Source organism: Eulemur rufifrons, chromosome 14, assembly GCF_041146395.1.
Source record: "Eulemur rufifrons isolate Redbay chromosome 14, OSU_ERuf_1, whole genome shotgun sequence".
Classification (NCBI taxonomy): Eukaryota; Metazoa; Chordata; class Mammalia; order Primates; family Lemuridae; genus Eulemur; species Eulemur rufifrons.
Genome location: NC_090996.1, coordinates 14,199,389 through 14,212,856, shown reverse-complemented (window position 1 = coordinate 14,212,856; position 13,468 = coordinate 14,199,389). Strand labels below are relative to the sequence as shown.

Genomic DNA, 13,468 nt, shown 5'->3' with positions numbered 1-13,468 from the left:
GAGGGATGGGGGCTAGATGGATAATGCCAACAGATATGTATTGAGCTCTTAAAAAATCCAAGAGCCCAGTGGTGCAAACCGGCAGGTAAATGTGATGATGTGCTCTGGAAGCCCGTTGGTAGAAGCAAACATCCCTTCCTGGAAAGTGGGGTGGGGTCAAGATTGGGCTAGAAAAGGTGAGTCTGAAAGAGTAAAATGACCTTGTTGTTTTTCTTCCATCTGGACCACAGCCTGTGAATAGCTCATTGAGAACAGAAATCACATCTGATTTCCTGAAGGGCAGAACGGGGCCTGACCAAAGAATGGACACTAAAGTGTCTGTGAATCAATAAATGGGGGTGGCAGGAGAGGAGGAGGCAAAGGGGTTCTCCAGGCCAAGGGAGAAGCCTGTGCAGAGGAAATGCATGAGCCCCACTCCCCACCATTCTCATGCAAAATTCACACACAACATAAATCACATACAAAAATCATTCTGTGCATAAACCTCAGTATCTTAGCAGGGAAAGAAAAGACTTAGGCCAGCCATGGCTTGCCATTTTGACACCATTAATGGCCATGAGTATCTTGGTGAGAAATGACTACAGACTACCTTTCTGCCTGTCCAGAGATTTGTACCTTTAAAATCTCATTCACATCTATTCCTCATTAACCTGTAACTGGGAGGACTTAGTTGACGCACACTCTAAATCCTCTGCAAATATAGACTGATACAATAGCAATTTTCTTCCTGTTTACTGTTGGGCTAATCCATCTGAGCGTATCTGGAGCTTCAAGGTGTGTGATAAGGTTGGTTTCCGGATCACCCTCCGCCCCTGGAGGCTGTCAGCACATGGCCTTGCATATTCAAATGGCTTTTCCTCACTAGCTCGCCTGCTTTTTAAAAGATCACATACCTGTGCCTATAAAAGAAAATGTAATTCATGTAGGATTGCTACTTCAAACGAACATTTTGGGCTCTGAGCCCACTTTGTAACCAAACAACCTCTGTAGAGATTGAATTTATGTTTTATTTTGCAAATGCTCATGTAGTCCTTACTATGTGTAAGGCACTATTCTAAGCACTTTATAAATATTAACTTAAAATCCTTGAAACAAACCTATGGTGTAGATGACTTTGTTATCACCATTCTAAAGATGAAGCACAGGAAGGTTAAGTACTCTGCCTGAGGTCACACAGCTAGTTGGTGGGTCCAAGCTTTACAACAGTCTAGCCCCAGACCCTGTCCTTTCAGCCTTGGTGCTCTGATGTCGGTGGTTTCTTTGATGACAGATTTCCCTGGTCACTTCTCTTGCACTGTGGGTAATTGCCTCAGAAACAAACCTATTTGCTTCTTCCTTCCTCTTTACATGAGATTTTCTGGCTTGAATTTCAATTTTATTAATGTTTTCCTGTATGTCAGAGTTTAAATAAATTCCATTTATATTTATGTTTTTGCTGTAGTAAAATAAGCATAACCTAAAATGTACCATTGTAGCCATTTTTAAGTGCCATTAAACATGTTTCACTGGCATTAAGCACATTCACGTTATTGTGCAACCATCACCCCCGCCATCTCCAGAAATCTTTTCAACTTGCAAAACTGAAACTCTGTCCCCATTAAACAGTCCCCACCCCCCCCTCCCCAGCCCTGGGCAACCTCCGTTCTACTTTCTGTCTCTGTGGATCTGACTAGTGTAGGATCCTCGTGTAAGCTGGGTCATACAGGATGCGTCCCTTTGTGTCTGGCTTATTTCACTGGGTGTAGTATCCTCAAGGTTCATCTGCTGTAGCAGATTTTTCTTCCTTTTTAAGGCTGAATAACATCCCATTGGACGGATATACTACAACTTATTTATTGACCTATTGGTTGATAGACCCTTGGGTTGTTTCTACCTGTGGCTACTGTGGATTAATGATGCTATGAACGTGGGTGTACAAATATCTGTTTGAAATTAAATATATATATTTTTTAAATTATACTAATATTTGGTGGCACCTGAGCATACATTTAAAAAGTAAATGATCTTAGGGCAGGACTGATGCTGAAGCCACTCCAAGGGATGCTCAGACTTGAGGGTGGCACTTGGTGTGATTTGGGGGGCGGCTGTAAGTCCCAAGCCCAGTAAGGGATCCCCGGTGTGAGGGAAGGGTCCCTGGCAGGGGCCTTCATGGAGCTCGTGCAGGTCCCACGAGTCCAGCGTCTCCACATCAGCCGCCATCCAAGTACTCCTGCTGTGAGCGAGGTCTCGGCACCACGCGGACGATGTAAAGCTGCGCGCGGGGCACTGCGGCCCCTGCCCAGCGTGGCATGGGGCGGCCTTAGCAGCACGGCAGAGCTGGCGGCCAGGTGGTCAAAGAGGCTGTTGTTTCAAATTTCCACTTTGACTCGTTGGCTGGCTGTTGTTTCCAATTAGGATGCAGGTGGGACACCCCCGGGCACTCCAGAGACCTCAGGACCACGCTCGGTGTGCACAGGGACGGGGACCAGAGGGTGACCAGTGGGGTGGCTGCAGCGGGAGCTGTTGGCAGGATCACAACCGTCAGTAATGGGGTGTGCAGGGATCGCAGCCAGCCAGAGGGAGCCAGAAATCCCAAAGATGAGATCCAGTCGACCCAGAGGGAAAGGCCTGGAAGCCGACGGGAACACTTAGGGGCAAGGAGAACGGGCAAGAAATGCCCTTCCCCAGCAGGCAGCTTGGTCTGTCACTGAGGGAGGATGCATCTCCCTCCTTTCCCCCCGTGTGACCCTCACTGGCCTCTGACACTTACTTTGACACCCTGAAGCCCTCAGCCAGGCTGGCCGAGAGCTGACCCGCCAGGCAGCGGGCACCGAGGGCATGGGGCTCACCCCTAGGGACAAGCGCTCCTAACCTCTGCCCTCATCTCATCATCCCTCTGCAGATGAAGGCCTGTGGGACATGTTCGTGAAGGACATTCCGCGGAGCGCCACGTCCTACACCCTCAGCCTGGATAAGCTCCGGCAGGGCGTGACTTACGAGTTCCGGGTGGTGGCTGTGAATGACGTGGGCTACGGGGAGCCCAGCAGCCCCTCCACGGCGGTGTCAGGTAGGGGTGTCCAGGGGTCTCAGGGGCAGGGAGGACAGGGTGGAGCCATCGGTGGAAAGTGAGAGGACATGTACCTGCTTCCGTGGGGCTCCCCGGCTTAGTCACGGGGCTGCCTGGAGAAATACCGGTGCGGAGGGTGGCGTGGAGGGTGGTCTGAGTCCTGGCAGTCCCGAGTGCCACCAACTTCCTGGGCAGCTCCCTGCCCTGCAGCCCCGTGGGGCCAGCTCTCCTCTGGCAGAACCCCAGGCCCCAGAGCCACTCCCTGCACCACCAGCTCCACTATTGACAAGATTTCTCTGCCACACGGTGCTCAAGCAATTCTTAATTTGTTTTCTCATATCTTTTAAAAATCAGAGTTATGCAAGTGTCAGAGTGGTCAGCTTGGGCTAAGCAGTGCCCCCTACGGGGTGAAGGCGTTTCCAAGCAAAGTAGAGCCCTGGGCCTCTATATTGGCTGACACGTCCTTGCCGGGAGCAACGGGTGATTTTGGAAGTGCAGACACAGCCCCAGTGGCCACAGGGGACATGTTAACGCTGGACGACCTGAGAGAGGTCGTGTCCTACTGGGGCCTTCCTGAGAGATGCAGAGGGGCTCGGGGACTGTGGCTGCTCGGGGTGTGCAGTGAGCCAGTGCCTGTCACTGTCCCTGTAGATGGAGTGCGGGTGGCACCGCCTGCTCCTTGGGCCAGGCCTTTCTTCTTATGCTCATTCCTGGGAGGCTGCTGGGAGGCTCCAGGCCCCGGCCCTGGGCTGCTCTGGGCGGGGTGGCAGAGGAGGCCATGGCAAGGCTTCTTCCTGGAGCAGGCCTGTTAGGGAGATGACAGAGGTGTCCGTGGTCACCAGCAACATGGCAAAGCTGTGACACATGGTGGGGGTGGCTTCTCCTGGGGAATTCGGAAGATGCATGGGATGTGACCACAGAGGAGGAACCCAGGGAGGAGGCAGAGAGTAGCAGGACAAAGTCCTCATCACCTGGTCACTAAAGGGCCCCAGGAGAGGGAGAAGCACATGGGGGAGGAGGCAAAGCTGTCACTTGTCATGTCCTCCCCCCTTGCCACCCTCATGCGTCAGGACCTTAAGAACACTCTCACTGGGCCCCCACCCCAGGTGATGTCAGTGGCTCTGGGCATTGTTTTTCCCATTCGGCAGCGATTCCCATGTGCAGACGGGCTGCCAGCCAGGGCACTGGTGGTTTGAGTGAGGGGTGGCTGGAGGACGGTGACACGAGGTGGTTGGAGACAGGGGCAGCAGCTCGCAGGAGCAGGAGGTCTGGGGCTGGCAAGTAGAGTCTAGGCCAGAAGCCGGGAGACACTGGGCTGTCAGTCAGCCTCACTCTTCCTCTTCCTTACAACAACAAAAATATGTTTCATTTCCCTGCATTTAGATTTGCTTAGGCTACTGGCTGCATTTGTTGAAACTGAAAACAGCTTCATCTTCTCTTTGCCACGTGCTTGGAGGAAGGGTAGGGTCTGTGGGCAAGTTCGGGGCCCTGAGCCCTGCACCCCAGTCTAGGGGTGCCCTGGGATTCTGGGGCACTCAGAGGACTGTGAGAAGGGGACCCAGAGGATGGCTCCATTTTTTAATGAATAATATCTAGAAAAATCAAAAATTTCTCATTTCCTTAATTTTTATTATGAAAATTTTAAACATACCCCAAAGTAGGGAGAATAAGGAACCCCCGGCACCCCTCATCCCAATTCAGTAATTCAAGATCTGCCTTATGTGTTTTCTGTATGAAAAATTGGTATAAAGCAATTCCAAATTCACGTAGTTTTTACTGCACATCCGCAAGCTGATGGCAGAGGCTGGTCACACTCCCTCGGCCTCCTTCATGGGGCATTGTGACTGGAGCCTTTCTCTGAAATGCCATCCAGAGCTGGCCTTGCTGCCCGCTGGACCGTCCGTCAGAGGAGCCAGCGGCGCGTCACCTGGTGGCATCGCACCAGGACACAGCCCGAGCAGCACGGGTGCCCTGCCCTGGAGTGAGGAGCCCTCAGAGCAGCCGAGGCCTTTCCTTCCTGCCAGGCGCCGGAGCCAGGCCGCTCTGGGCCACACACGGGGGCGGCTGGGGTTGGCTGCACTAGTTACATGGGGGACTTAATGTGTGGCCAGAAAACCCACTTGCACTGATGGATTTAAAATACTGTCATCGCCTAAGCAACCCCGTGGTGTCACATTATCCAAGGCCAATTTCTCCTTGTTATCCCCAGCTTGGGCACATTCTTCCTTCCCCGGTGAGCTGCTCCGCGGCAGGCAGCTGTGTTTTCCGTGGGTTGGCAGCCGGGAGGCAGGCCGCGGGCTCTGCCTGCAATAGGCTTGTGTTTCCTGGCTCCTGTAGCCGCAGAACCAGCCTCCCTGCAGAGAGACCCTAGAAACAATTTCCCACTTTTCTCTTTTTAGTAAACAGAATAAAACGTAAGGAAGAAGAGTAGCCTTCTTCAGAGCGGCTTTTAAATGAAAACTTTTCTGTTCATTTCTCAAAAACATATCTAAAATAGGGGCCAGTAGTTGAGCCCAGTGTTGCCCCGGCCTCCACGGGCTGCCGGCCTGGTAGGCAGGCGACAGTGGGCAGACACACACACCCAGCAGGCACTGGCGGTGTCAGTTCCTACCAGGTACGGTGGGACCCAGTGCTTGGCATGGTCGGGCTCAGACCATACCCCAGAGCTGACGGGTAGCCCCTGAAGGATTTGGGGAGGGGGTGACTTATTTCCATCTTGGGGAGATCTCTCGGGTGGCAACTAAAGAACAGATTTGGGGGAGACAGGAAGAGGCAGAACAGTGGGAAGTGGGGGCAGTGGTGTGGGCAAGGGGTGCTCGGGAGCAGGCGGGGGCTCAGCGCTGTCTGGGGAGAAGTCCCAGCACCAGGGAGAGAAGGACGTCGTGCACCTTGTGTTCCTTCCTCTCTTTCATCCAGGCAGAGTCTTTAAGCAGCTGAAATTAGGAGAAAATGAGCATGGCAGGCAGGTGGCTCTGATGGGCAGGATGAGGACAAGGTCCAGGACACAGACGTCTCCAGGGCGGGGGCCGAGTGCCGAGGAGCCTCGGCCTGGTTCTGCGGCGAGGCGGAAAATTGCTTCCCAAAGCTGCTGGGGCCTGGGGTGCCCAACCTCGTCCCGCTGGAGGGTGGTTTCCTCTCTCCTGTGACTCGGGTTCACCCAGCACGTCCCTCCTCCCCACGCCTGGTTCACGGGAGGGGACTGTCTCGGAGCTGCTGTCACACGTCACCGTGGGTTTGTATCTTTTCCTCAGCTCAAGCGGAAGCCCCGTTCTACGAGGAGTGGTGGTTCCTCCTGGTGATGGCGCTGTCCAGCCTCATCGTCGTCCTGCTCGTGGTGTTCGCCCTGGTCCTGCACGGGCAGAGCAGGAAGTACAAGAGCTGCAGCACAGGTGCGACACCCCCTGAAGTGCCCCGGGCACCCTGGAGCTAAAATGGTGACATTTATTTTTCTCCTGGATCTGCCGTGCCAGCACCCACTTTTCCCTTTCACCTGCCTGTCGGTGATAAAATAGATGCAGCAGATTGTCCTCGGAGGCAGCGAGGTGTAGCAAGGCAAGAGCTCTAGACCTTGGGGACCCGGGTGCCGGCCCAGCCCGCCCTGGGTTGGCTGTGTGTCCTGGAGAAGGCCCTGCAGTCGTCTGGCCTCTCTGAGCCTCAGTCACCCTCTGTCCCTTTGCCCAAATGCAATTGTATTTTGTTGTATGATTAGAAAGCATAAAGCATTAAGCCGATGAAATATTGTAGTATTTAGCCTTGTGAATACAGTGAACCAGCTGCATGTCAGATAGTTTGGGGTGGCTTGGGGGAAGCTACAGAGATGTCCCATGGCCCAGCCTTGCATACTCTCGAGTTTGTACCTTGCCTGTGTCCACAGCCCGGCTCCGAGCCCTCCCAGGGCCGCTTCACTGTGGTGTTTCCGGCACAAGCTCCACACCAGGCATGGGTGGACGTTCCGTCTAGAAACGTCCGTTGCTGAGTGAAGGGCCATCATTAGGGAAAGGAACAGATGGAAGCCAGCCGCAGAGAGCACACGCGGTAGTGTCCTTTATAGGAAGGGCAGGAACAGCCCAGACAAATGGGTGTTTCCAGGGGGCAGAATCCAGGTTGCCTCTTGGCGGAGAAGCATGAACAGGGAAGGTGCACGAAGGCGCCTGCGGGCACTGAAAATGCTCTCCACACCTCGATGCACCGGCAAAAATGCCACCCCAGACACTTAGGATTAGTGTACTTTGTGCATTTTATTACCGTCAGTTTTTTAAAAATGCTCATAATTACCAGTGAGACACTTCTTTGCATAACCAGACCATAACTGAGCTCTAGACTGTGGCCTGTTTTTATCTCACCTGGCACGCGGACGGTTCCCTGAGCCTGGCTCCCTCATTGGGGGTTCTCCCATCAGCTCGGCTGTGGTCCCTTTTCAGAAAATAGGGTCCCTGGTGAGGTGTTCTTAGAGACGAACCCATGTCAGGCCTCTGGGGCGAGGAGACGGCTGAGCAGATTCCCGACCCGGCCCTCCATCCCACCGTCCTTGTGCCGAAGGGGTTTATAAAACCAGGCACCTAAAGCTCCTCGCCATTTGCTTCTGTAACGCTAAGCAATTCATCCCTCAAAGAAAGGATTTATTTTTTTCTGTATAAATTCACTTCTAACAAGTGTTCGTAAATCAGATTTTATTCCCGTGGGATTTACAATGTATGAGTGGCATGTCATTTTACTGCACTAATGCTATTACCGAATCCTGTGTCTGACGCATGGAAAATCTCTCCACTTTTCACTCTCCTTCTCCATCTGGAAAACAGACTTGAAAAGACAGATCTGACCTGCAGCTTCTGATACTCAGCCTTACCCAGGAGTATTAATTTAACATCATAATTGAAGCCTAGGAAAAAGAAAAGCTTGCCTACCAGAATGTTCCCTTCCTGCCTGGGAGACATGCGAAACATAAACCTTTGCTGCGCAGCATCACTGACGCCCCGCCCTGCCTGACTTCCTTTCCGATGCTGGCTCCCACCTGCTCGCTCCCCCCAGCCCAAGCCCCCTCCAAGCAAGCTGTCTCCCACTCGCTGCTGTGTGTCCCAGTGGCTTTGTCTGTTGCACACCAATAGAACGTTCAGGCATGCGGAAGGGATGCCAGGCCCAAGCAGGGAGGAACCCCTTGGGGTTTAGAAATGTCAATGCACTTAGGCAGGAGAAGGGGGTCACTCTGGGTGGCCGGAGAGGGTCCCTCTGGCTCAGGGCTTTTGAGCTGTGATCTAAGGGAAGGGGTGACCTGGGGGAAGGGGCTTCCAGGCAGAGGGAACAGCAGGTGGGAAGGCACCGAGGGAGGGAGGGGCACGCTCAGTGTGAGCCCTTTGGGGGAGGGGCCCAGGGATCGGCAGTGACATGGGTGGGGACACAGACCAGGCCCAGAAGGTGAGGACTCAGGCTTTGCCGGCAGATCAGGTGGGAAGCGTTGGAAATCTTTATATGTTGTTTGGTTTCTCATAATTTTATTTTTATTCATTTCATCTGCTAATATATTTCAGAATATGCTTTGATATGTATTTGTAAATTTATTCTTTTTTTAAAGTGTGCAATTCAGTGGTTAATTCATAGGTATGTGCAATGGCTCCTGCAGTCAAGTTTAGAACGTTTTTATCACCTCAGAAGGAAACCCTGTACAAGTGTGCGTTAGCTAGCACACTCCCATAAATTTACTTTTTACTTTCTGTTTTGTTGTATGATTGTGAATTTTTTATTTTGAAATTTATTAAATATTTAATTTCCCCAACTTTTAAAAAGTTTATGCATTCTGAGTACATTTTCATAAAATACTAGCAAGAGTACTGGTATTTTGTCATCAGGCAAAATGAACACTGAAATGCTCATATTGTCGTTTTGCCCCAACGCCATAACCAGTGCACAGCTTTTCTCCCCAGCTCGGCTCCAACTGCCTCGCGAGCTGACGTAGGTCTCACGTGCAGCCAGAATTGGGAGCTCCTGTCCCTGGCCCGGGGTGGCTTGGCGCTGCCGCAGTGGGCGCACTAACACGGCTCTGTCCTCGATTCCTGGTTGGACCTTAGGCAAGAGCGTCTCCACCATGGAGGAGTCTGTGACCCTGGATAACGGAGGATTTGCTGCCTTGGAGCTCAACAGCCGCCACCTCCATGTCAAGAGCACCTTCTCGAAGAAGAACGGAGCCAGGTACGGGGGGCCGCGGCTGCAGCCGGAGTGTAACGTGCCTGCCCAGGGCCTGAGCCAGCCCCATGCCCCCTGGTACCTCCTGAATCCCACTGTGTGGTTTCAGGAATCACCGACGGGCACGACTCTGAACCCACCAGGAGCAGCACTGACTCCAGAAGGAACAGGATTGGCAGAGTGGTTGGAGATGTTTCCAGCACATTTCTGGAGATGTAAAAAGAGGGTGGGACCTCAGGTGTGTGGGAAGTGCCCTGGGACACCTAACAGCCGCCCGCTGGCCTCGAGTGTCCACTGGCTGGACGCCTGGGTTGGGGAGTTCCTAGTTCACAGGGGTGTCACCCTGGGCTGCGGCGGCTCACTCTGGTGTCCTCACCTGGAGGGCTGTAGTTGTAGTTTTCGTCTCTTCATGTATTCCAAGTCTTCCTGTAATGACGCAGATCGCCACGTCACGTGTGGACGTGAACGAGACAGGAGTGATCTTCACCGCCAAAGCCTTTTACCTTTTTGCCCTTTTCCCAATTTCAGCAGGAAGTAAACCTTCCTAAAAAAGAAAAAGAAGGCTGGGCATGGTGGTTCACACCTGTGATCCTAGCACCCTGGGAGGCCGAGGTGGGCGGATCGTTTGAGCTCAGGAGTTCGAGACCAGCCTGAGCAAGAGCGAGACCCCGTCTGTACTAAAAATAGAAAGAAATTATGTGGACAGCTAAAAATATATATATAAAAAATTAGCCAGGCATGGTGGCGCACACCTGTAGCCCCAGCTACTTGGGAGGCTGAGGCAGTAGGATTGCTTGAGCCCAGGAGTTTGAGGTTGCTGTGAGCTCGGCTGACACCACGGCACTCTAGCCCGGGCAACAGAGCGAGACTCTGCCTCAAAAAAAAAAAAAAAAAAAAAGAAAAGAAAAAGAAGGGATAATGTTGATTTTCCTTTTGATTTGTAGAGTATCCTCTCCTGGTTGAGCACCCTTGACCACGGAGAAGGGCCGGCATTGGGGAGGGTTCTTGGGAGTCTGGAAGGAAAAAAACCAAAACACCTGAGGATGCTTTACTTGGAGAACAGATAGCTCAGGGGGCTTCCTGGGGCCACCAGCATTAGAGGTGCCTCTTCTCCCTGAACCATGCCTGCCTGGGGTACTTTTAATTGCCAGGATGTGGAATTACCATCAAAAGTCAGACAGGCTGAAAGGTTTCTGTTTCCCTTGATTGTAACGCAGTCAAAGTGCCCCGACACTGCTCTGGTGCTCCCGTCCTCACCCGAGTTGGGGAGGCCCAGGTCATTTCATGGAGCTGAGGACGCTCATTTGTTGAGGGAGGCAGATCACCCAGGCGCCTGCAGCTGACCCTCTGCCGGCAGCACCAGGCAGTCAGCCGAGAGCAGAGCCGGCTGCCGCCACCGCGCTGCTGTCCTCAGGGCAGGGGCTGGAAGCCAGTGGTGACCTCTGGTCCCGTCTTTCATCTCATTTGTCTTCTGAGAGGCTAGTTTTTCCCGTTGTGTAAAAGAAACAGGAAAAGGCAACCACACATAATTTCAAGACCAAGGGGAACTTGTCACAGAGAATTTTAAAATATTATATGGTCCCTTGCTGCAATGATCTCTTCTGTCTTGAGAAGAAACACAGTCTTGAAACACATTGCCCAAGAATAGACAATGGTCCAATTTAAGTTCATCTGCTTCCTAGGGAAAAAAAATCATTTCAGGGTGAAGTGGGAGGGTCTCGAAACACAAAGAGGTTTCCCCAAGGGGTCCCTAACAGGGAACATGCAAGTGTCTTATATCAGCAGAACCAAGGTCTGTGTGTGTCCACGGGAGACTTCATCGTGATCGATGGTGCAGGCTTTATAGGGAGGTGGATTTGGCACAGTCCAAGAAAGCCCTTTCTGCAGAAGAGCTTCCCCGTGTCAGGAAGTGTTGGAGCCACTTCAGGGGGCTGTGGAGCACCGTGGGCAGGGCAGGGTGGCAGACCAGACGCCAGCCTGCACGGCTCCTTCCCTCTGGGCTCCCTGAGCCCATCTCATGAGCCCGGTGCTGCTTCCTGAGTCCGTGGGGCTACCGCATCTGGGCAGGTGGTGGGCGTGGGCCTATGGCCGCCCGTACGCACTTCACCCTCAAACACGTGTAAGTGGCTGTCTCTGAAGTGCTCGGGTCACGTCTCTAAACTTGCATTCCCACACCCAGAACTGACCGCAGCCTCCGCACTTAGCCAGCTGCCGGGAACACCGACCACGACCTCTGGGTGGTCTGACGCATGTTCTCAGTGTAGCGGTTCTGCGGCTGCACGTTCCCCACGGACAAGGGGACTGTTTGGTTTGGTTCGTTCGTCCACGTCAACTGGCTTCAGTCAAGATCCTGAACTTCCCAACAGGGTCAGGTGCAAACCGTCCTGAACCTGCTAAGAGCTAAGGACAGAATGAAACCAAGACAGAAAGCAAGACTGACCCCTTCCTCGGGTTTTTATTCAGTCCTAGCACTGGGACCCCAAGTGTGATTGGAGGACAAGATCCTCCGCTGGGGAAGGGGTCTGAGTGTTCTCAGGGCTCCAAGGAGGGCTGAGGCCCTGGGGCTGGGTAGGGTCCTGTGGGAATTAGGCCCCAGCACTATCTCCAAAATGTCTTTAAAGTAAGGATGTGGTTGATTTATATCTCTCTAGTGCCTATGCTGTGGTTCCAATTTCTATGTGGGGAAGGCCCCACTTTAGCTCCTGAGATAAAAAGATTCATCCAAGTGGTTGGATGAGAAATGGAATCTCTCCAAAAATAAACTATCTTTGAGGTGGAGGGAAAAAAGGCCTCTCAGGCCTTCCCTGGGCCTTTCCTGAGAAACAGGATTGGCAGCCCCGAGGGAGGCAGGGCCTGCTCTCCAGACCGTCACTTCCAGTCTCGCCACTGCAGTCCCTGCCAGCGGCTGCTCCTGTGATCTCCGGGGGTTCCTTTCCCCACTGGGGGATGAAAGGACACTCCATCCGCAGCCACCGCTGGGCTCTGCATCCTCGCAGCACGAGGGCGGGCTCGTCCGGGACTGCGGGGGTCCCGGCCGTGGCGCCTGTGAGTGCGCCGGCAGTGCCACTGCCCCCCACTCTCACCGACGGATCCTCAGGGGCCGTGGGGAGCGCTCAACCCTGCTGACTTAAAAATTACACCATCTTGCGCTTGGATTTTCTCTCCAAGTTATGATTTTTTTCATCTGCAAAATAGAAGCTGGGCTTCTACTCAGCTACAAGATGATAGTCACCAAGGAGTTGGGAGCTAAAGAATGTATTCACTTCCTATGGCTTCATGACAAGTGACCGCAGTTTAGCAGCTTAAACCAGCCCGGGTCAGGAATCTGGCCGCAGCTAGGCTAGGTCCTCTGCTCAGGGTCTCACGGGGCTGAATCCAGGCGTTGGTCGGGCCACGTTCTCATCTGGTGGCACCGCTGGGCGAGAATCCTCTCCCAGGCTGGTGCACGCTGCTGGCAGGACGCCTTTCCTCGAGGCCGCATGACCAAGGGCCCTGGCTTCTTCCCAGCTGACGGCTGGAGGCCACATTCAGGTCCTGGGGGCCACTCATGGTGCCCTGCCGTGGGGTCCTCCCCAGGGGCCATTCCCAACATGCTGTTTCTTCTGCAAGACCAGCAGGAGTGTCTCCGTCTCCAGGCAGCCAAGAAGGGGGGGTCTCAGATAATGTCACGTGATCATGGGAATTTGGGAATAGCAGCCCCCCCACTCTTTCCATATAACAACTGATCAAGGTAATGACACCCCCACCTTATTCCACTGGTCAGAAGACACCACAGGCCCCACCCTACTCAAGGGGAGGGAGTAACACAGAGCTGTCTTAGAATTCTGCCCACCACAAACAGTTAACATTCTTGAAGCTCCTCCTCCCACCTGGCCCAGCCCGGTGTCCTGGGCCCCCATCAGAGCAGGAGACCAGGCCTGGGGCAAACCTCCCCAGATGGAGATCAGCCCCTGTCTCCATGGCTTCCCCTCATCTCTGTCCAATGCGCTCCCCTCCCGCCACCCACCCTGCGAGCGCCAAGCACCCCGGGCCTTCTGTTGGTCCTGAATTCCTGGTGTCCTTGTGCTTGGGTGTCTCTTGGCCTCCCCAGGTGCAGACTAGCTCGCTGCCCGGTACCCCCAGCCTCGCGCAGCCAGGCGTCCGATAAGTGGGGGCTGTTGAATCCCAGATGGCTGATGCTTGGTGCTTGCAATTTTTTGCATCAGTTGCCAAAGTGGTATCAAAGGCTGTGGATTTCCTCTTGTC

At 53.4% G+C, this 13,468-nt stretch overlaps 1 protein-coding gene across 1 annotated transcript in view; it reads left to right on the top strand.

Moving 5' to 3' along the window:
- The window catches only part of SDK1 (sidekick cell adhesion molecule 1), an 860,282-nt gene that overhangs the window by 827,034 nt on the left and 19,780 nt on the right, over positions 1-13,468 (top strand). Inside the window, exons 41-43 of the mRNA XM_069486624.1 lie at positions 2,882-3,046; positions 6,298-6,435; positions 9,109-9,229. Coding sequence (XP_069342725.1) covers positions 2,882-3,046; positions 6,298-6,435; positions 9,109-9,229 — 424 coding nt within the window. The remainder of the gene's footprint in view (positions 1-2,881; positions 3,047-6,297; positions 6,436-9,108; positions 9,230-13,468) is intronic.